The sequence below is a fragment of the Mycteria americana genome, chromosome 14 (genome assembly GCF_035582795.1).
Source record: "Mycteria americana isolate JAX WOST 10 ecotype Jacksonville Zoo and Gardens chromosome 14, USCA_MyAme_1.0, whole genome shotgun sequence".
In the NCBI taxonomy this organism is placed as follows: domain Eukaryota; kingdom Metazoa; phylum Chordata; class Aves; order Ciconiiformes; family Ciconiidae; genus Mycteria; species Mycteria americana.
Window position 1 is genome coordinate 18,214,126 of NC_134378.1, and position 23,658 is coordinate 18,237,783.

Below are 23,658 nucleotides of genomic sequence, written 5' to 3' on the forward strand. Positions count from 1 at the left end.
TTTTGTTTTTATCTTCTGATCACTGCACCCACTTAGAAAGAATAAATTATGAATTCTTAATAGACAGTACTATAAGGAAAAGTGCTAAAAAAGAAAACCAAGATCTGTGCATCAGACCACAACTTTTAGCACTAACAGTCCTTTTAACATTGCATATTTCAAAACACCTCAGAAAAGCTGGTACGTATTATCTACTTCTTTATACATAAAAGAAGTAAAGAATAAATTACTTTTCTTTTTTCCTTTTTATTGATTCATGACCTTAGGAAAGACTGCTGTAGTCCCAAGTCTAAGTCGAGTGCCCTTTCCACTGGGCTTCACTGCTCCCTCCCTTCACTAATGTTTTTCAGGACACAGACACATGATCCCTCAAATCAAGTCACAATTTTTCAGCTTAACCTACTGTAGAATATTTTACAAGCAAAAGTAGAGCTCAGCCTGCATTAAAGACTGCGCAATGGTAAGCCAGGCATAGTTCTATTTATCAGCTGACAGCTAAACATCAAGGCACCAGGATATTCAAAAAATGACACTGTTTTTGTTCAAAACTACCAAAGTCTTTAACAGTATAGACAGAAAACTCTCTGCGATGTCCTCAGATCTTCAGAGGAACAAGAGACAGGTGCACATAGGGATCGGGGTCAGTGACACAAGAACTACCTGAGCACGGAAATATCTCTGGATATTTACGTAACCAGAGGGGCTACCCACAACCTCAAGCTCTGAGCACACCAAATTAAAGGTATGGACACACGAAGAATTTATCACATTTACAAACTAAGGTGTAGCACTGTGGTGAGCTAGTCCATGGCAAATAGCTGAAAGCATGACAGCTCAGCTCTCAACAAAAAGGGGTAAATCGGTTTCATTTTTACTGGGGGCGATTCCAGACAGTGTTTGCACGCGGTTCAAGGCTATACACTGCGCACCCCATTCCTTAGCTTTTCCTGTATTGTTCATCTGCTCACACTCTAACACAGCCACTCAAACCTAGATGAAAGGGTCATAAAACAAGAAAGGAGAATAACAGCACTGAAAAAATTCAGAATCAATATTACTTGAACAAAAAAGGCTTTCACTTGGAAAAAGAAAAAAGACATAAATTCAGTGTGGTGGGAAAGAAAAGAAAAACATATACAGGAGCCTGTGAAAGCAGGATATAAGAGATTACAGAAAAGTCTGTAGAAAGCCTCCCACATGAGAGCTGCTTTAACCACTGAAGGATATCTGTGTTGTCGTGTCCCAACAGCCCAAGGAGAGACTGCACAGCGTTCAGCTCCACCAGCAGGTGATACAGGTCTGGCATCGTCGCAATCACATGCATTTCCTGAATGATGTCATTTAAATCCAGTTCGGACTCCATGAACCTGAGGGCAAGATAAAAATGGTTAATAAAAAGGCAAGAAGTACATCGGTTGTGTTCAATGCACAGTCCTTTTCTAAACAGAGACCACCACCTTCCAGGAGATACCAGGTAAGACTTGTCACCCCAGCTGCACATGGCCCCGGCATTTCTGATCCTCAGTGGTCACGTCAAGGCCACCGAGTCCAGAACTAGAGGCAGTCTGTGCCTCATCCTGTCCTACGCCTGCCCCTTGAACTTTAATCACGTAGTAGGATAAGCCTTCCTATGATGTTATTTACATACAGTAAATAAGCAGATTTGTTCCAAATCAGTTCTAGAAGTTAAAAAAAAAAATAAAAATCAAGAGGTTGTAACTACACATGAAAAAAACCCTGCACATAAAATAAATTCTCCAGAGCGATGCACCTTCCCTAGCTACCACATATTAGTATGTGGGATGTATTAGTCTGAAGTAAAGTCCATAAAAAGAATTTGGGTAAGGGAAAGAACAGCAAACTGGACAAAAAACGATGGCACTCAAGTGTAGGAAGAAATTCATTTAATGTGAATAACAAAACTCCTTGAAGGAGGAAGAGGCTCACTAGAACCGCAGGTGTGGAAAGAAACACACACGAAGTCTGGCTTTCAGACCCCATCCAGCCGTTTTGCTCACCACAGCATCTGAAAGCTCCATAATAGGAAATTATTTTCTTCCCACACAGACCGCTGACTGCGTGTGCAAGCACAACACCTTCACACAAAATGATGGCACGAAATCTTTAGTTATTTGGAATGCAAACCTCACCAATCGAGGATCTCAATCTTTCAGCCCACCCCCCAAACACCCACCACCTGCCTATCACTGAGGAAGAGGCCACTGCTCGGAAAGAGCGCAAAGGAGGAGCCCCCCAAAAAACCAGAGAACCGAGCGCGGCTGGTGACCCTCCGATGCCAACTGCCAAGAGGACTGATGCTGGGAGAGCTCGTTAGCTCCCTTTTGAGAACCAAGCCACTTACTTAGACACCTAAACTGAAACTAACGTAACCTTATTGACTTTGTGTGCTCCCAAAATAAAAACAACATAAACTCGAGTTTTAGTACTGAAATTTCACAATCTGTAATATTAACAAGAGCAAGAATTTAATAAACTAGAACTTTTTCCTTTGTTGCTAATTATTCTCTATGTGCTGCCAGCCATATACCGGCCATCACCAGCATCTCGATAATGCCATTTTTAATTAACAAAGTTAGTTTCAAATACAATTTAGAAGAACTACACGGCAATAACTGCTGTTACATAAGCCTTATGTAACTGAAAACGTCTGGATGTTCAAGAAATTGACTTGGGGCTGGAAGCTAAAATCAAAGGAAAAAAGGGTAATAGAGAGGGGCCGAGCATAATCTTACTTCTCTGGATTGTCAGGAAACTTGATCCGCAGCTCCTGGTTTTTGTAAGATCTCTTCTCAAAGGTGAGAATCATCTTCTTCACCGAACTTTCATCCAAAGGCTCCTCCTAACCAAATCAGAAAGGGCAGAAAACAGAGCTTTGGATGATTGGAACAATTACCCGGCAAAACGCAAAAGAGCGAGTACAGCGACGCACTGAGACTGCGGCCAGGCCCGGACCCTTCAGGAACAAACGGCAACCCCTGGAAGTCTCACTGCAGAAAGCTGCCAAGACCTCAAACACCACTGCTATTCACTTATTGATTTACTCCAACTCTGACCTGAGCAAGCTCCCCAGAGCAAAACCTTTCAGTCGGGTTTTTATAAACAAGGGGTTTACAATGGAAGGTTCTTTGGGAAAGAACCAGAAGAGCTTCCCTACACTTTCTGAAACTGAGTATCGATGGAAAAAAAACAGTTTTGCAATGGCTTGCCTTCCTTGAGCTGTTCTTTTACACCTGTCATTACCTGGCACCATCAGCACGTATTGAGGCTTTTTCCTTCTGACATATTAGAGTAAATCTGCATTAGCAGTTTATGCCCATGGATAGTTTCTTTCCAGAAGTCCACTGTGCTATTTCTTTTTGTAGGTCTACATTTAACTGCCCTGAGTTTATGTTCTTTTGTATTTTCCTCACTTGGATAAGCTTTCACTTCTATTTTAAAGTCTTTTTCTAAAGGAAAAAAAAAATAAAATCAATATTTTACTCTAGTACTTTCTTTTTATTTTTAAAATTCTTCTAAGGTGTTTCTCAGTTGGCATTGCACATTTACTGTACAGCAGTAATATAACTTGAGCTACCTCCCCGACACCTATGAACACGATTCTGTTATTTTCCTTGTTTCACGATTTTAATGGACTTCTTTTAATAAAACATTTATGATATAGATTTTCTTGTGTAACCTCTTCCCTCTCCATTTGGCTGTGTTACAATCACTATTAAAGAGAAGTTCTCAAAACAAAAACAAACCAGACCCCTTCACATCTTAAGCCAAGTTTTGTGTCCCATCTGCTGTTGAAGATTAAATCAAGAGTTGCTTCTGGTGCTGAAGGTTCTTAGATTAGCAACTCTAAGCAGCAATCTTGTACAAGATAGAAAATCTCTATTTCTTCAGCAAACTCCATTACAATAATAACACCAGGCCAAGTCTTCCGTTATTATCGGATTTCCTACGTTCTCAAGCCCAACCTGCCTTAGCACCATCCCGCTCATGTCACCATCCCATGCAGGTAATCAATACTACAGTGCCCAAACCATATCCTTCCTGCAATGGGATTTCAATCCACAAAGATACTGTCACACATGATGATGCTGCTTCCCTCTATTTTATTTCATGCTTTGCTTTCTCTAACGTATACCAGTACAATATCTCCCTTAGGATCCGCTTTGTATCTTGTCTTTAATTTGCGTTCAGTATTACAGTGTCCTACAGATTAGTTTCCTTCCACCAGATTTACTGGTACAAAGCGCATTTTGACAGCACTTACATTAACTGCATTCCAAGATAATAAACAAGAGATTTTGGTTCTAAAGAAACCTTGGACTTCCAGCCCTTAAAATGTCTGGATGGGAGAAGTCCACTTGACAAAGACGAGGGACTTGTACACTGCAGGAATCCACGAGGCTCTAGCCAGTCAAGAGGTCTTTTGGCTACGTCCATTCATCCTCACTGGAGCTCAAACGCCACAGAAATCCTGCATTATCTTTCTCCGCTATCAGCAACAACTGTTATGGCAATAGCTCAACATCAAAAAACGAGGGAGATTTGCAGAGACGAATGCTAGCAATGCTGTATACAAAGGACAATGATATTTTACAAACCTACGTGATTCTGCAGTGGTGAATATCACTTGTTTTTTTATCAAACAGGACACAAGCAGCAGGAAGCAAATATCTTCTAGATTTATACCAATCCATGTGTCACATTTATAAAGTGATCTTTTCCCTGGCCCTTGGCAGAAAGGCCAATGCTGCATTGGATTTCTGTCTCCAAGGCTTGAAATCATTTACCCTTGACAGCTGCTACCCCCCTCCTCTGACCCAAGACCTTTCTTGTATAGAAGAAGGTTTGCTTATTTGCTGCTGCACAGCTACAAAGAGGGGGAGAGTGGGAGAAGCGGCATGGCTGGGGGTACTGATGAGAATAATAGAGTTAGGAAACCGGTTAGAATACAGAACCATTTCCTAAAAATATATTTTAGAAGGTGATTTGGGTATTCTCAGTCTAAAAGGGAGATTAGGCTTGAAAGCTTTCCCCTCCCTCTCCCTTTTGCCCCCCCTCCCTTCAAACCTTCAGAGGATATCTGTGAGAAGCCCGTTTGAAATTCATGAATACCCTGCAGGGCAGGAAAGTAAAACCATAACCTTAAGCTGTATGAGGCATGTGAAAATCACCAGTTAGTCTCATCATCTACATGGTAAGAAATGGAAATCACAGCGAAGTGATTTAGTGTTTGCTTATTTCCCACTGCCTCCCCTTTCCCCCAGGACACCAGTGATTTACTTCCTCCTCTTCCTCTTCTCCATCCCTCTCAATTATCTGAAGAAGTTTCTTCTTCTCATCATCAGTTTCTTCCAGCGCAACAGACTCCTCTTCCCTGTGACGACTGTGCTCTCGCGCACTAGCTTGTTTCCGACGTGCTTTGATTTCTTCTTCCTCTTCATCACGGGGTCTTTTTGTCCCTCTGTTAGGCTAAAGTCAGAGAAATAAGGTGAATGAATACAAGTCTTTTGTGACCCTTGCAAACCAGAACACCGATATTATTACAAGACACACTGAGGAAATTCTTACAATTTGTTTAAAACATTTGCTTACACAACGCTTAACAACTGTGAAAACTGGAAAGGAAATTAATTTAGTGAAGTGGAACATCACATGAGCAGATGAATGGCTCTGCCAAGAGCTATGTCAACGTCCTACCTTGTTTGATCTATGAACACGATTCATGGGAAAATATCTTCATAGGCAGCACAGGCTAGTATTTCAAAGACAAGAAGTGGCCAAACTGAACTGCTCAGTGGCTGTACAGCTGACCATCCTAAGGCCCTGGAATCAGCTAAGTCAGCTGAGACCATCTCATGTTTTGCAGACAGAAGACCAATATGCTCAAGCAAATAGCAGTGAAAGATAATTTTCACCCACCCAGTATATGAGATTATATTGAATTTTTGTGTACATCCTAATTCACACTGACTTCCCCCATCCGTCTGTCTACTTTGCTGACACTTGAATGCAGAATCAAAGCCTAATTTAGAGGATGCAGGACAGGAGTATTGTTGCTTGCTGCAATTCTGCAGGGGCTTGGCACCAGATTAAGCAGTGCCTATACCTGTACGGTTTGCTTGGAACAACTTATTATTTTATTCCACATTGTCTATTTAATTGTCAAAATTAAAGGTAATTTGCCAGGGACAAGAAAAAGTCCATTAACCCGAATCCCATGTTTTAATTTCGGCAGAAAGGGATGAAAGCATTTGCAATAGAAGGAAAAACTCTCTCCCTCCAAAAACTACACAAATATTAAATTTGGTCTCTCGTATTTTTTTGAAGGACAACCAAGCTGGAACAGGAGTACTTCATGCTCTATAGCTACAGGAAACAAAGCTTAATTCTTTACTGATTAAAGGAGCCTGTGTGCTAAGAACAATGAAAACGATAAGAAAAATATTTTTACTTTCTACCAGCTGCTCAGGTTGCCTGGTAGATGATTTTGTAACCCCATCAGGCCTAGCATTTGTCCAGCCTATTTCATAAAACATTATCTGGCAGGAAGACCCCACTTTTCTGCTTTGTGGGACCCTTTGTCCAAAATCATAAAAGTCACATCATGCTTTCATGAACGTAAGACCTGCTTTTTAACTGAGCTTTGGATTCTCCTCGGTTTTGATTTACAGAAAGAAAGATACAGAGGGAATAGGTGACAGTGTCATTCTCCTGCCAGGTCCAGCACAAGCGCGGGCGTCAAGGTGAGCATTTCCAGCTCCGCAGCAGGGTGGGAACTTTTGGTCCCCTGAGGGCAATAAATCTTTCAGGCTCATAAGGCAATCCCGCCGTGATTCGATTACGATGCGCATGCTGCAGACCAGCTACGACTGCTTCTCTGCACAACCCAGGGAGCATTTACGTATTTATTTCAATATAAAGGAAAAACTATCAAATGCAAACTCTGCTCTCAAGAAAACTGCTTTCAGGAGAGATGTAAAAAAAAAACCAAACCCAAACCAAAGCAAAAAAAGACACCACTCCCACCCCCCGAAAAGCACTTGACGTGTTAATCATGATGAGAGGCAAACCGGACAGCGGACTGACCACGATCACATCGTGTTTTCAGGGTTACCACATTGTCACCACTTTGAGGAAGATGCAGAATCAAGTTTCGCAGACAACATATTAGCACAAATCAAAGCTCTAGATGCTTGCTCCCAGCTAGACCAATTCAAACTCTGTTATCTGTCTCCTTTCTGCCTACATCTTCTCTGCTATTTCCATTACGGATGGTACATTCCTGACTTAAAACTCTTCTAAAGTGCTCCCATGCACGTTTAAAGCAGTTACTCAGCTCATAATTCGATAGCCGTGAAGCAGAAGCATACCTGGAAATTCTTTGAAATGAAAAAATCATTTGCATGGAGGGTTTTGTGGGTTGTTTTTTTTTTGGGGGGGGGGGGGTTGTTTTTTTTTTTAAAGCAGATTCCTATTACTAATCTGCTAGGTACATTAAACTATAATTTCACATAGATCCATTTGGAAACAAATGTGTCATTGTCAACAATCAGTAATGCAAACCCTCCCCAAGCTATCAGCAACCCAACCCAATAAAGAAAAGAAAAATAAAAAAGGTGCTCTTCAAAATGACATCATCTAAGGAAAAAAATTCAGTAAATACGTGTTCCTTACTCAGTGCCCTTAGCGGCACACAGGTCTCTGTCCTTCCACTCACTCCTCGACAATACCCCATTCATCCTAAACCACCTTTGACGGATTAACATTACAAACACAGATACAGAAATCAGTGACATAAGGAGTCCTGAAATTTACAGCAAAAAGCCCTACAAGATCTGCCCTGGACGCTCCTAATTTAAGGAGTCAGAGTCTCATTCCTCTCTCTCATTTCTAAACATTAAAAAAGGAACAAAAGCCTCCATGAGACTGCAGCCGTAATGAGGGACCAGGGGAGCTGGTGGTTCGTCAGATGCAAAGTAATGTACCATGGGAAGGGACTACATCACCAGAACAAAACCTAAATTAAAACTCCATCATGAAACCAACCCCATTTCCTCTGAGTACACAGTCCTTAGTATCAGAATTTACACCCTGTTTCGATCTCAATTATTTTATCCTTTTTTGTATTTATGCATTGTTGGGGGGGAGGAATCTTCTATAATACATGACAGAAATCATGATAAATTATGGAAGTGCCCAGCGTGCAATTATTAATGCTGCCAACATATTGGCAATAGACAGTAATTGAATTCCCAGGCAAACGCTATTAAGAGGGCATTAAGGTTTTTCCTCTCATTATTGATGTTATGCAAAACCTTACTAAGAATATTGCAGTTTTCCAACCAGCACTATTAAAACAAGAAATCAAGGCGTAAGTGAAACACCTGGGTTTCTGCTCATTTCACAGGAGATGCACAGTCATGAACAACTGATTTAAGGCAAGCATTATCTTCTGTTCATTGATTTTCATCTTTGGTTTGCATTTGTATTTTCTAAAGGACTGTTACCAACCAACAAGAATTAAGCACGTACCTTGTTGCACCGAGACTGGTGCATTTTGCTAAGCAAACACATATATTGTGTCTAAACACATTTATTTAAATAATTTCATAGCTTCACACACATCTGTACAAGTTTTGCTTTCTGGTAGAAAAGGGAAAGTTAATCATTTGATAAATAAAATGTGGGGTTTTTTACTCAGTTGTGCTAAGGTGCATTTGGCAAGAAGATGGAATTCATTAGAAAATGCACAAGAAAAGCATTTTTAAATTGTTTTGTTAGTTAAGCTTAATTTTGTTCCTGTTGAATGCAGTGCATTCACGGTAATTTATTCAGAAGACATTTTCATTTAAATCTAACACTGATGTCAACACACAAAAAACTAACTAATACAAAAGGGTTTAAAAAAAGCTGACATTTATAAAATACAATAAAGTAAGCAAAAGCTGGTGATCAGTAAGGGAAGAATCATCTTTCTGCCTCTCTTCTAGCCTTCAGCTGTATGTGCTTTGGATGTTAACTGACATATCCTAAGCTGTTACAGCCTGGCTCCCAGGCTTCGGGCCGCAGACCTCCCCGAGAAACACACGCCGGGCGCGGGTCTTCATCCGTGCACGGACAGGTAACACGGAGCCCGCCCGTTGGTCTGGGCAGCAGAAACAGCAGCACCCGCCTTGCGTGCGGTGAGGGCGAGAGGCGTTACGTCCTAAATCAGAGAACAATGTTCTGCCCAGGGCCCCTGCCTGGTCTCCCTCAAAGCAGTGTGCACGGTAAGGTCAGGATTGAGTATCCCATAGAATCGGAACACACACTCTTTAGGCCCCTGATTACTTCCAGCCTTCTCCTCCAAACATCAGGAAGGTTTAGAGAAGTCTCAGTAACGGAGTTTCATATTACTAAGACATCTGCTTTGCAAGTAACCTTGTTACTGTGAAGCACAGAAATTATTTGTTAATGAAATCTGAAATAAATCTTCATAAGTGATGCAGCTTCTTTTGTGACCACATCTCAGCCGGCTGCCGCCTGCTCAGAAAAGCCACTGCAGAAAGCTACACATTAGCTGTCAATTTAGGACTCCTGGAAGCAAGCCCCAAATCTCCAGAGGTATCTTCACTAACTTCTTAATTTTGTTTCCACCATTTGTGATAAACCAGGCTACTATCAATCTTACTTTTCGTTGGTTTTTCTTCCTGAAGCACGACACTTCTAGATGGTGCAGGATCTGAGCGTTAAAAACTGGAAGAACTGCTACCAGGAAAATCCAGACATCTCAGGAAGTCCCAAGAGCTCCAAAAATCACACAGACTGAGGCAAATGAAGTGAAAGATGTGCGCTGCATCTACATGGATACAGATCATTACTTTCAGAGAGAATGACCCCCTGTCCTCTCCAGACTCGCTCATGAGGCTCCAAACTGCCCCGAGGAGCACAGCCACCGGGACGCCTGCGGGGAGGTGCGCAGGGCAGGGATCTGCCTTGATGGACTTTTCCACACGCTCCGGTTTGGTGGCCAAAGCGAACACATCGAAAAGTAAACTAACGATTCACTTGCAACCCCGTTAGTGTACCAACACAAGTCCTGCCGCGTGGTGCCTGTACTCCCCAGGAGCAGAGCCGAGCCGAGCGCCGAGGCCAGCAGCTGAGCCGGTGATGGCTCCTCGTTTTAACCCACAGGCAGGACAAGAGCTATCCGGGCCATAAGGCTGTAAGTAGTCAACATCCTGCTCGGCTGAGCTGCCTGTGCCATCAGATGCATCCATACATTGCAAATTTACAGTAAATTATCTATACCAGTAGCAGAAACTATTATGTGCCTCCACTGACAGGTGGAGATCCATCCCCCTACAAACTGCACTCGACCCACTCAAACAAGGAGGAGATTGCCCAGCTCGGCGAAGTCAGACCTTATCCCATTATTTACTGCTTCTTTTGTTATTTGATTTTACTAATATTCCATTAAAAAATTAGCAATTTGTCATTATCACTCACGGTGGTGAAATCTGCATTTAATGAGAATTAAAATAATCTTCCTTATTCCCTCCCAAGACAATTGAAAAAGATCTCTGAAAAGAACCGGAGTTGGCTTTGTCCCCTTAATTACCCTCCGTAATCGGAGACCAGACACAGAGGATCTGGGCACAGTCTTTCCGGGCAGAACAGCAGCAATATTTAATCATCAGTTTAGACCATCTGCAACTGTTTTGCAGCAACACATAAAGTTTATGGATTCCTGAGCTTTGTATAAACTGCCAGGTGCTGTTTAATTGTATTTTTTGTTGCAAGAGGTTCCTTTTCCCACTCTGACAGACACTTGGTGCTGAATTGGTGGCACAGTGCCCGAAATCTTCCATGCCAAGCTTGGCACCGAGGGAGAACATCTTCTTGATTAAGCAAGGGCACTGATTAGGCATTTAGAGGAGACATTCAAAACAATGCAAGAGAAAAGCAATTATTTTGCGTTGTGCTGAGGGAAGCTGAGAAGACCGACTCGTTCGCAGCAAGAGATCATAATCAGACAGCGGAGGTGCACGCCACCCATCATCCAGTCTGACAGCCGGTGCCACCCCTGCACCAAGGACGAACGAGGAGATCTTGAGCCAGCCCACTCCTCAGCCCGACGCAGGAAAGCACCTCAAGTTCACCTCACAGCACCAGACAGCACTGGAGCAGGTCAGGAGCTGTCGCACGAGCCACCGAGCCACCCTCCTCCCAGAAGCAGCAGCCCCTCAGCGGGGTACAGCAGGCAGCCTGGAGCAACGCTCACTTCATTTATCTGCCACGCACAAGTCAGCATCCTCTTTGTGGCACGGGCACAACAGAAGTCTGATTATTCTGAATTTTACACGTTCAGTGGACAAGAATGTGCATTTCTAAAAATTATACAGGAGGGCACCTACTTCGCCTGTCTCGCAGAGCCGTGGCAGACGCCTGACCCACGCAGGATGGGAGACAGTGAAACCTGTTGTTTCCAACTTTTGTTTCTGTCTTTCAGCCAGAAGCACCCTCAAGAAGGGAATCTCATTTTCTCAGAATCAGAGCTATTCATCTGCCTTCTGCTCCTGCACCTCTTTCACCTGTATTCCCTGTTCTACCCAGTTCTGGAGGTCTGAATTCACCGACACTAAATCCAACACCTAATCCGAAGCGTTCTCTCACCTAACTGACACAGGAACCATCTGTATTCAGGTGAGAGACCAGAAGAGCACAGAGCCAGGACAACACCTTCAGGAACAGTTTCAGTAATTGGTTGAAAGCTGCAGAGTATTTTGTCCTGCAGCTAAGAATAATTTCAGCAGCAAGAAAAGAAATTAAAATTGTAATACCCAGCAGCTAAGCAGCATTTCTTTATCTCTAGCCTCATTGCAGTATAGAAAGCTCATCCAACTGAAAGCTGTGCAGCAATCAAAGTGATCAAAGCAAAGTGGATGTGCACTCTTCTCCAGAGCAGAAGGGAGTCCTGCGGACCTCGCATTTTCAGAGCAAGAGAAAAAACAACAAGGAAAAAACCAAACTGGAGCCTGGTTAAAAAAATTAGAACAAACAGACGTTTGAGACAGGTTTACCTTTCTGTGCCTTAGGTGTAAACTGCATCACAGAACAAGTAAAAGACAGCATCGCTAACCATAACTGAGGGGAGAAGACCAAAGAATTGAAGGAACATGAGAAACGATCATTCTAATTTGATATTGAAAAATCACTAGAAAAAATGGTAGGTAGAGAAACACAAAAGCAGAGCAGATCTCAGAAGGGCAGGACGACGCTGTCAGCACCGCATGAACGGACAAGTAGGAAGGATGTCAGAGACCGACAGAGCAATCCAAGAAAACGTCCTGGAGCTGAATCAAAGAGTTCTCAAAGAGTTCTCTTTGGAGTTCTGGAGTTCTCAGAGAAAGTTCGCAAAGAAAGACTGGAGTTCTCAAAGAAAGACTCTTCTTACAGCCGTGCTCCAGAGTATTTCGATACCACCGGGAAAAGATGATGAGAAATTTCTCAAACCCAAAAGTAACTCTCCCTCTTTCCCTGTGCATCTCAGAATAACACCTTCTGGAAGCGCAAACACGTCCTGAAGAGCAGGATGCTCTTTTCGCCTCTGAACATGCGTGGTGCCCCCACAGAAGAACGCATACCAGGATGGCACGTAGGAGGGAGTTCCATAAAGAATCCTGTAGTCTGAGTTAAAATGCCGTAATTAAGAAGTCGCCTAACTCCCCTACTCAACTGCTCATGAGGCAGATGATGTCTTAGAGCGCTTTTCTTACCCACCGGTTCAGCAGGGAAAGGCCACCGCTGCAGTTTGCCCAAGAACCGAAGCACAAGCCAACACTATGGCCTGCACAAACGGCAGCAAAGTACCAACACGTCATTGCAGGCCAGCGCTCCCATTCCCCGACCCACAGGGGAACGCGCCACATCCACTCTTGTGACAACAAATACGCGATTTACCACGTCTGCTTATAAACTGACCTCCAAACAGCGAATACGCAGCGATCACACGCCGAGAGAAGGGAAACGCTCACGAGATAAAAGGAAACTTTTACAAGAAGGAAAGCTTTTTCAAAATACTTCGGTAAAAATCAAATTAAATGGGTTTTGTCATAAAACAGGTGGGAAAAAAAAGAACGAGAAGGCAAGGCGTGAAACAAGCACCGGCTTTACTTCAGGACCAGGCGCAGGCCGGCAGAGACCGTGCCCGCCTGTGGCAGAAGCGGCATCAGCGGAGCCACGTTACCGACGAGCCCCCGGTAACCGGGTCCCACCGAGGCTCCGCTTCTCCGAGGCGGGGGGAGAGGCCCCCAAACCGGGCCCCGTGAGAGCGCACCGGGAGCGGCGCGGCCGGCTCTGCGGAGCGGCCCGTCCCAGGCCCGCGGCCGCGCCCGGAGCTGGAGCGGTGCCGGGCCGGGAGCCACCGCGCCAGCGGGCGGGGGCACCGCGGCCTCCGCGCCCGTCACCCCCCCGCGGGGCGGCAGGAGGGGCCGGGGCTGGCCCGGGGCTGTTCCCCGCGCACCGAGCGCTCCCACCGGCGCGGGGGGCCGGGCAGGGCCGCCGCCGGCCCAGGCCCCGCGGGAGCACCGGGCCCCGCCGCCCTGACGGGCCCCGCCACCGCCGGTCCCGCTCGGCGTCCCGCTCGGCGTCCCCCAGCGCCCCGGCAGCCGCCGCGGGGCCGCTCACCTGGTAGCTGAGCAGCTCCCCCACGTCCATGGCACCGACCGGGCCCCGCCACCGGGAAACTGTCGTCAACGACCGGGGCCGCGCGACACCGCGCCGTAAGGCAGGGAGCGCAGGCGAGCGGGGAGGGCGCCACTCTGCCGGAAAGCGAGGCGGGAGGGCCGCTGCCGGAAAGCGAGAGGCGGGGCGGTGCCGCATTGCCGCAAAGCAGCGCCGGGATGCCTGCGGCCGGGAGAGGGCAGAGGGCAAAGGGCAAAGGGCAGAGGGCCTGGCGCGGCGCTGGGCCCTGCTCTGCCCCTGGCCCGGCCACCGCGGCCCTGGGCCGGCCCCGGCGCCTCCCGCCCGCCCCGCTGCGGCGGCCTGGTCGGGGCAGCGCCGGGCCGGAGCGGAACGGGCCGGGCCGGTGCGGCGGGAACGGCGGATGGTGCTGCCTGCTGCGGGCCGGGGGGGGGGGCAAGTGCCCCCCCGGGGGTCCTCCCTGCCCCCGCCGCTGCCCCGCGGGGCGGCCGTGCCCCGGAGGGAGCGGGGCGAGCGCCTGGCGCGTGGGCGAAGCGGGGCCCCTGGGTCCCCTCTACAGCCGCGCCACCGGGGCCAGGCGCTGCGTGGGGCCGGGGCTGCCGCCACCGGGGCAGGGGAGCGCGGTGCCCCAGCGCGGCCCCCCGGGAGCCGACCCTCACCGCTGCCAAGCGGAGGCACCGGAAATCGGGGCCAAGAAATCTTTTGACGCGTTTTCCGTAACCTTCCGCCGCTCCTTGCCGGGGCTGCAAACGCAGAGGCCGTTGCCAGCGTTTACTGACGAGACGCTGCTCTGTGTGCGCAGCGCCGTCAACCACTGTCACCTTGAGAAGAGGCCGGTCGCTGAGCGCTGAACGCGGCGAGCGCGGCAGGAGGGGACGTGGCCGTCCCTCTGCTGAGGTCGTGACAAACGGTTCCGTGATTCGACAAGATGCAGAACCACGGACAGATAGAGGCATTTTTCAGTTTAACAAATATGAATAATTAGAAGAGAGTCAACTTGGCCAAAATCTTACTGAATTTATTTCAACTGTGCTTTAAAAAACAGCTTTGAGCTAAAATCATTTTTCATAACATAATGATCGTAGCTATTACGCAGTTATCTCGGTAGGAGTCTGGTTTGAGAACAGTCACGAAATTAAAAATATATATAATGTTCTCAAAGAAGTCCCTAGCATCCCCTGTTGTTTCAATAAAATATAGGAGATACCAGTCATGCCAAAATTAACTCAACAAATCTGCGCGTTAAAGACGAGATAAATAGAAGGTCATGACTGGATCACCTGGCTTTCCTTTACTGGGCGCTCAGGGAATTCGCCAGCCGTGAAGCCCGAACGCTCGCGGTCACCCGAGGGGTGACGCAGGCTCGTCAGCCCGGGGCGGCTGCGGGGCAGCCGGAGAAGCGACGGCAACAAACCCAACCGGCGGTTGTAAAACACCTGAAGAGCGCTGCCGAAACGCCAGGCATGGCCATCTCCGCTGCTCCGAGGCTTCTCCTCCCGCTTCCCTTCCCTCGCCGTTGTTCCCGCGGAACGGTGTTGTCTCCCTAAAATCGCGGTTTTCCTTCCACTCCGCGGGGGCCCTTTGAACCGGTGTTTTACCCACGGCTGGAGGAGGTCGATGCACAGAATGAAGCGAGCCTTGCGGCCCCGCTCGGGGCCGGGGACAGGCTGCCCGGCCGCAAACCCCGACAGCTTCGGGAGTAAGCGGGACCCTCGGTGCGGGGCCGGGAGAGGCAGCGGCAGGACCTGGCGTGCAGCGCTGGCACGGAGGGCGAGGCACGGCACAGCCGCGCCGCCAGCTCACGCGCTGCAAACGCCCCTTTATCGGGCCTTTGATTCGCGTGGGGCTGCCGGCCTCGGCCCACGAGTGCTGAGGGTTTGCAAACGCAGACGGGGAAACGTGCCCGGCGCTGGGGGCGAGCTGGGGAAGGGCAAAGGGAATAATCTTCAAATTGGAGAAAAGAAACGTGAACGCAGGTAGCGAGGCCGGCAGCTCCTGCCTGAAGCTTCTCCTCGTTAGACAAAGGGGTAGAAAACGGTCGACTCGCTTCCCTGGGAGGACTGTGAGGCGGGGGGGACGGTCAGAAAAACAAAGTCAGGAATTTGAGAAGTGGCTACTGCGTTAATTGACTTAAAAAAACCTGATAGCCAGGAATCCGTAACCTCATGGGAAGGCTCAGGCACAAAAGCTCGGGTGCCATTTCTCACACTGATGGCTGGAATCCAGCAGAGGCAGAGACCACCGCCCCACGCCTGCAAAATCACATTAATTGCGAAGACGCCGGGACTGAAAGGAAGGAATGCAAACCAGACGCTGGGCACCGGCACCTCCCGTCCCTTCCGCTGCGCGGGGAGGACGGCCGAAGCCCCTGGGACGCGGCTGGGGACGAAGCCGGAGCACCGGCTGCGGCGGGGCTCGGCCGGCGGCAGCCCTGGGAGGCCGATGGTGGCGGAGGACGGGTGGGAGCCCCACGGATCCGCTGAGCTGTCGTGCTGCCGCGGGAAGGGTCCCAGCCCCTGCGCACCTCGTCCCCAGGCCATCTTGAAAGCCCCTCTCTATCTCCAGAGAGCACCTAGGAGGAACCCGCCACGGCTTTCCCTCCGCTGGATGTTTTGCCCAGCGCTGTGAGCCCTCGGGGTGCTGGGTAAGAGGAAGGCAGCGTGGGCAACCGCAGAGCGCAGCACGGTGCAGTTGTCACCGAAACGGCCACCAGCTCGGCCGGCTCCTCCCGGCCCCGTGCTCTGCCGGCCTCGTCACGCTCCGAAACGGCCGCGTTGCCGCCCGGGAAACCCAGTTCTCTCCAAGCTGCTGCAGGGTACAGAGTAACAGAGAGGTTTTGCCCGATAAGGGGAGTTGGACCACAGGGACAAAATATTGAATCAAAGAGCAAAACCAGGAGCAAAATCAAAGTATGAAAAAAGCCCTCAAGGAAATGAAAGGATGGGGACGAGCCGGCCGCCCTGGGTGGTGGGCTCTGCGCGGGTGGTGGGCTCTGCGCGGGTGGTGGGCTCTGCGTGGGGGCAGCACCAGCCTCCCCCCTGCAGTGGCAGAGCAAGCGGCAAAGCCGCGGGAAGGGGCTGGAGCCTCTGGACGGGCTGGAGCAAACCCTGCGACAGCTTGGTCAGGAGCGCGAGGACCCCAGCCGAAGCCTGGCTCCGCGTCCCCAGGCTCCCACCCTCCGCAGGGCTGGGGCATCGCCGGTGCCCTCGGGGCTGACCGCGTCCCCGCAGCCCCAGCACCGCCCGGCCGGAGGCGATGGGACCTACGGCACCTTCCTCCCTTCCTCGGGGAGACCCCCAGGGCGCCGGGGTCTCTCGGAACAGCCCAAACCAGACCTTTCCCGACCCCTTTCCCCTAACCGCACCGACACAAACGGGCGCAGCCGGCTGCTGGCATCCTGGTGCTGCCAGCTGGCACCACGGCCGCCCCAGCTGCGGCTCTGGCCCTGGGGACGGGCGCGGAGGAGCTGGGACCCGGCAGCCGCCGGCGATGGGGAGAAGCCCCAGCCACCGCGATGGTCCCGGCAGCGCAGCACGAGTGCCGGTATGGAAACAACGGTTCCTGGGCTCGGCGCGACAGGGCAGCGGGGGGATGCTCAGCACCGCAGCTGGGAGCGGCGGCGGGAGGAGGAGGCGAGGAGGAGAATCCTGGTTTAATTTTATTCCGAGTTCAGGTTTCAATCCAGATGCCTCGAGATCTAATTCCGAATAAATAATTGTACTGAGTAACCCAGGTCCCCCGGTGATTAACTAAACACACTGAGGCTCGCTGAAATTGAATTAGTGGTGTGCACTCAGCCGTTATTACCCTCCCCACATCATTAATATTAATGAGGGGTTATTAAGAAATGTAAATGATGCCTCAGGGGGTTGGGAGCACGGGGGGGTGCAGGGCAGTGTGGGCTGATATGACAAACCATTAGGAAAACAGCCTGATTGAAGCCACTTTTTAATTATGTCAGATCTCGCTCTTTCTTGGGTGCAGCAGTGTTTCCGGATGCTTTCATTTTTATTAAAATTAGAAAAAGGGAACAAGTTATCGCTGGAATGTAAAATGAGCATTTGCAAAGCGGCGAAGCTGCAGCCGCTAAGCACCCGGGTGGCGGCAGGGCCCTGCCTGCAGCTGCCTGCGCCCCGTGGGCTCCCCACCACCCCCCGGGCCAGCTCCCCGCCGGCTCCCGCACGCTGCCTGCGCGCAGACGGGGCCCCTGGCACCCCTCGGCACCCGCACCCCAGCCTCGGGGCCCCTGGCACCCCTCGGCACCCGCACCCCAGCCTCGGGGCCCCGCAGCCCCGCTCCCCACCGCAGCCCCGCTCCCTGCAGCGCCTTTCCTGCGGCCCCTTCCCTCCCAGTTCAGCATCGCTGGCCAGCAAAGAGCGGCTGCGATAAAACTCATGCATTTTAACAGGTTCTTGCAGGCGCTCCCCGCGCCGCCGAATAAAAGCTGACAGGTGCAGCTGAGTTAATCAGAGTGGATAATGGAGGGAAAGAAAGAAATCTCAGACCAAATTGCTGCAGAAATCATGAGCCGGGGCTCAAAACTATCCAATTAAACGGGGATGAAGCTTAAAGGGGAAGGCGGCTGTTCTCCGAGCCCGGCGTCCCACCGAAGCGGGAGAAGGGGAGCGGCCGCAGAGCCCCCGGCCCCCCGCGGAGGAGCACGGAGGAGCCCCCGGCCCACGGGAGGGATGTGCCGCCGGGGCCGTGCCGGGCATCTCGGCCCGGCCAGGGCTGCCGCATCGGCGGTTTGCTTGTAAAACACGGCGGGCCTGGGGCTCCTCTTCCGGAGGGCAACGTTAGATCAAACGCTTTGCTTCGGTGGGGCGCGGGGCAACGAGCGCGGCACCTGCCCGGCCCCGGTTCTGCCGCGGCCACCATCCTGCCGCACCAACACCGGCTCCCCTCTGCAGCCGCCCGTGCCCTGCCCACAGCGAGCGCCCGTCGCCGGAACGGCTTGGGGAGGGCCGGGCTATCAGACGAGTTAAAAACCGTGCATTTAACGTAGTCGAGGCCCATTACTGCGGCCGTGGAAATCCACCGGCATTACTGCGGCGTTATCACGGAGAGATTGGCCAGCCCGGCATGGGAACACGCACAGGAGTTTGTTAGTATTCAGGTCTCCCCGCGCTGATAGCTTCATAACGTCAGGCTTGCCTCTTAATTGCACCTGTAAGTGTTGAAATTACTGAAGAGTAAAATGCAAATGGGCTGTAACCTTTCCGGAGCTCACCCAGCAGCTCCGCGCCGAGAGGGAGGCACCTGCGTTTCTTCCCCGTCTTAATTGCTCACGGAGCCGCCAGGCCCCTGCCAAGGCCCCAGCAGGGAGAGGAGAGGCCCCTCGCAGGGTCGCGCGCCGGTTCCGCCACACCGGCAGCACCGGCGGCACCGGGGCGGCCCTGGGAGCTGCCCCCCCGCCCCGGGCTGGCCGCGGCGCCCGCTCCGGTCCCGTGGCACCGGGGCCGGCCGAGCCGGGGCCGCGAGGGGCCGAGCGCCCTGGTGACGGACCAGAGCGCGGAGCAAAACTTGCAGGCTTTGCCCTCCCTCGCTGGTGCCGCCTTCCCAGCCCGAAGGGGTCTGGCGCGGCGCCCGCCGCGGCTGGGTCCCGGGGTGCCGGGGTCCCGGGGTGCCGGGGTGCCGGGGTGCCGGGGCAGGGCGCTCGCTGAGCTGGCCAGCACCGCGGGGGCCGGGAGGCGCGGGTGCCGGCAGAAGCCAGCTGTGGCATTAAAGTTAATGAGATTTTCATGAACCTGCCGATTCGCTTGGCAGGCCGGTGGGGGGGACGGCCCGGCTAATTAAAGGGAGCCGACCTGTGAAATCGGGCTGCGAGGGGCCGGGGCGAGCGGAGGGGAGGGTGGGCAAGGGGGGAAGCGGGGGAAGAGGTGCGAGGGGAGAGGGTGGCCGGTGCCTGCGCGCCCCGGCGGGGTGGCCGTGGCCGTGGCCGTGGCCGTGGCCAGGCTGCTCCCTCCTTCCCGCCCATGCCAGCGCCGCTCGCCGTCCAGGCACAGCGGGAGCCTCGGTGCCGGAGCGGCACCTTATTTATGGCTCTGCTTCCCTGAGTTAAACTCCACAAAGTGTGACAATCAAAATTAAAGATTTATCCAGAAAGGCAGCCTGGGGGGAAATCACTGCTGAGGCCAACAGAGATTTCCCAACGGTGACTTTTAAATTAAAGGGGAAAAAAATTTCTTTAATTTGGCGGCGTGCTTGGGATGCAGCTCACTGGGCATGTTATTATCCAGCTCAGCAAATGCTCCCAGAATTCGCTCGCGCTCCAAATTACCGATCTCTCCATGAGGCAGCGCATCCCCGCCTGTGCCAGCGTCCACCGGCACCGGGGGCCTGCGGCACAGCCGCAAGGGCGGCGAGCGGGGACAGGGACAGGCTGCGCCCCGCCACCCTGGAGCCGAGCCCTGGTGGGTGCCCACTCCTGCGCCCCGTCCCAGCCCCTGGCCAGTGGAGAACGTCCAGATCCTGCTCCTGCACGGGACGAGCCCAGCCCCAGCCGGCACGGCCGCGCTCCAGGACCCCCACACCGGCACAGCCGATTCCCGTTCCCGCTCCCAGCCCCTCCTGGTATTTCGTGCTGCAAATCCAGATCGATCAGGGCTGGGCGTATCGGCATTGCCGGGCGCGCGTGTCTGCCTGCCCACACCTCACCCGCTAAATACCCACCGGCGCCGTTGGCCCCTAACAAGGAGCCGGGGGATGGAGGGGAGGCCCCATGCTTTAAGACTTTCTTCCCAAGCACAGCGCGAGCTCTTCAGTGCTGCCGAAAGCCCCGGGCCAGGTGCCGGCTCTGGTGGGGCCTCTGCGCTGTGTGGTGAGGACAGCGGCTGCTCCGGCATCCCCATGACGCTGTCACGCGCAGCGCCCAGCCACCGGGACGGCCGGCACGGTCCCTTCCCAAATGCGGGGCTGACTCGTTGCTTGCCCCGGAGCCCCAGGAGCCTCTGCAGACCCGACCGTGCCGGCACATCCACGGGCCGTGGGCACGCAGCTTTGCTGGCTGGATCGCACGCTGGACCCGAAGCACCAGCGGAGACCGTCACCATCAGAGCCTCCCTGTTGGGATCGGAGGCACCCGCACACGCAAGACGTCACACCTCGCCCTGCGCTGCCGTGCCGCACCGCGGCATGGTGAGCACCACAGCACAGCAAAGCACCGTGGCACAGCGAAGCACTGGGGCACAGAGAAGCACCGGGGCATGGCGAGCACCGCGGCACAGCAAAGCACCACGGCATGGTGACCACCACGGCACAGCAAAGCACTGGGGCACAGTGAGCACCGCGGCACAGCAAAGCACCACGGCATGGTGAGCACCGTGGCACAGCAAAGCACCACGGTAATGTGACCACCGTGGCACAGCAAAGCACCGGGGCATGGTGAGCACCACGGCACAGCAAAGCACCACCGCATGGTGAGCACCGCGGCACAGCAAAGCACTGGGGCATGGCAGCACCGCGGCACAGCAAAGCACCACGGCATGGTGAGCACTGCGGCACAGCAAAGCACCACAACATGGTGAGCACCGCGGCACAGCAAAGCACCACAGCACGGTGAGCACCATGGCACAGCAAAGCACCAGGACACAGCAAAGCACCATGGCATGGTGAGCACCGTGGCATGGTGAGCACCACGGCACAGCAAAGCACCACGGCATGGTGAGCACCATGGCACAGCAAAGCACCAGGACACAGCAAAGCACCATGGCATGGTGAGCACCGCGGCACAGCAAAGCACCACAACATGGTGAGCACTGCGGCACAGCAAAGCACCACGGCACGGTGAGCACCATGGCACAGCAAAGCACCAGGACACAGCAAAGCACCACGGCATGGTGAGCACCACGGCATGGTGAGCACCAGGGCACGGTGAGCACCGCGGCACAGCAAAGCACCAGGGCACGGTGAGCACCGCGGCACAGCAAAGCCCCATGGCTCCGCACCCCCTCTGTGCTACTCCAGGGCGCTGCAGGGACGTGACGCTGTCCCGTGTCCCCGCGGGGATGCCCCGAGGCCTTTCCCGTGCCCTGCGGGGGGGGACGCAGCTCCTGCCGCCCCCCTCACCCCCAGGCACGCGCCAGTGGCTCCTGCCGGGCTTGGGCGTGGGCACGGCCGCAGGGTTTTACTGCCCGAGCCGGAGAAGCTGCTGCTTGTCCCCGGCGCAGGAGCTGCCCGAGGCCACGGGGAACGGCGGCACGGGGCCGGCCCTGCCCGGCCGGGGCGCAGAGCCGTGGGGGGCGCGGGGGCACGGGCAGCCCCGGCCCTGCCTGCCCTGGCACAGCTCTTCCCCTTCCTCTCCCCCCGCCCTTCAAGATGAAGCAATGAAATTATTTTTCTACTTGAGTAGTTTTCAATTTAGATTAAGAAAAATCTGTGCTCCGTTAGCGACGTTGCAGTAAATCACGAGCGAGCGGCACTCCGCAGCTGACAGGCCGATCGCTTATCGACTGCAAACCTTTTTTCACGTTGACAGGCTCCAAGTGTGACATTGAGCGAGGGCAGTGGCAGCCCGGCAGCGACATCGCACGGGGAGGCGGACCCCCGCCCGGCACCCGCCCCGGGGCGCCGCGGCTCAGCCGTGGCTGCGGGCAGCACCCGAAGCGGGCGGGCGGTCCCGGGCAGGATCAGGCCCTGGGCATCACGGCCGGGACAGACCTGGAGACGCAGAGGGCAGCACCGGCTGCAGCGCCAGCTCTGCCAGCCCACGGCACCGCTCCTGGGGCCGCCCGCGGGATCCGCGGTGGGGGGACGTTCTTGCTCGCTGCCGTCCCACCCCATCCCCAGCGGCACGCCGGGGCCGCACCGAGCACCTGCCGCCAGGGCCGCTCGGTGCTCCAGCATCTCGCCGAGCCCGAGCCCTCGCCCTCGCCCGTCTGCCACCGCCGGCAACACGGCCGCACCCAACGTGGCTGTGACAGTGCCCATCGCCAGCCGCCCCGTGGCCGCGCCGGGAGCGGATCCCCGTCCTCGCGCCCGTCTCCAGGCTGCCGCCGTCCTCGTGCCAGCACCATCAAAAGGAGCATTTGACAGAAAACAAACCTTTTTTTTCCCTCTGGTTCTTCCAGCTCATTTATCGCTTCCACAGGGCAGGCAGAGCTGTCAGTGCCTGAACCTCACTCATCCGTTTAACCTTGGGGGAAGAAACACATTTGTGCCGGATAACGTGCATCAGATGGTGGCACAGGGAGCGCCTGTAGCTGCTGCGCCTGATGGATGGGCTACACGGGCCTCGCCTGACCTGTGCTTGTATGTTATCTGCATTGCTGCGGGAGGCTTTTCATCACGCCGACAGCTCCGGCATCACCTGCCTGGCAGGAGCTCCTCGCCAGGGATGGCTGCCGGCACGGTGGCCGGGAGGGGCCCAGCCGCACGGCCGTGGCTGGCACCGCGGAGGCAGCGAGCCACCGTGCCGGGGAGGGGAGAGGCCGCCGTGCCCGGGGGGTTTGCAGGCTGCGCCCGCGCCACGTGCCCGGCTGCGGCGGGGCTGGAGGGACGGGGACAGCCCCCCCGGGAGCGGAGCCGGTGCCCGCAGTGCCCGAGGGGATGGCGGATGCCCTCACCGCTGGCAGTGCCGCCGGCCCAGGCGGAAGGGAGAGGCCAAGCTGTTGCACTTGTCCTTTGGGTGACATTTTGCCAACGAGGGGTCCTGTGACAGTGACGGAGAGGGTACGGAGCTGGGCAGCCCAGAGCCCCGGTGACGGATGAGCGCTGCCAAGTGCCGACACAAAAGCCATTTGGTGTGGGGAAATGATAGATGCTAACACTAATTTTAAGCACAGGCAGCCGAATTCCTCCAGACAGTCGCGGCGCTCAGGATTTAGGGCACAGCTGCTGGGTTCAGATAAGGTGTGAAATCAGCCCGGCGTGCAGGGTGTTACTTAATAATGAACGTGTCGTGATGGATGGGGGTGGCTCAGCAATATAACCTCCACATTTGGAGCCTTCCAAATCTCT

The 23,658-nt window shown here is 53.2% G+C and overlaps 1 protein-coding gene across 1 annotated transcript in view; it reads right to left on the reverse strand.

Moving 5' to 3' along the window:
* The window catches only part of CTNNBL1 (catenin beta like 1), a 56,111-nt gene extending 42,267 nt beyond the window's left edge, over window positions 1-13,844 (reverse strand). Inside the window, exons 1-4 of the mRNA XM_075517213.1 lie at window positions 13,687-13,844; window positions 5,299-5,487; window positions 2,754-2,860; window positions 1,226-1,367 (exon numbers count right to left, since the gene is read on the reverse strand). Coding sequence (XP_075373328.1) covers window positions 1,226-1,367; window positions 2,754-2,860; window positions 5,299-5,487; window positions 13,687-13,716 — 468 coding nt within the window. The 5' untranslated portion in view covers window positions 13,717-13,844. The remainder of the gene's footprint in view (window positions 1-1,225; window positions 1,368-2,753; window positions 2,861-5,298; window positions 5,488-13,686) is intronic.
* Between the last annotated feature and the right edge of the window lie 9,814 nt (window positions 13,845-23,658).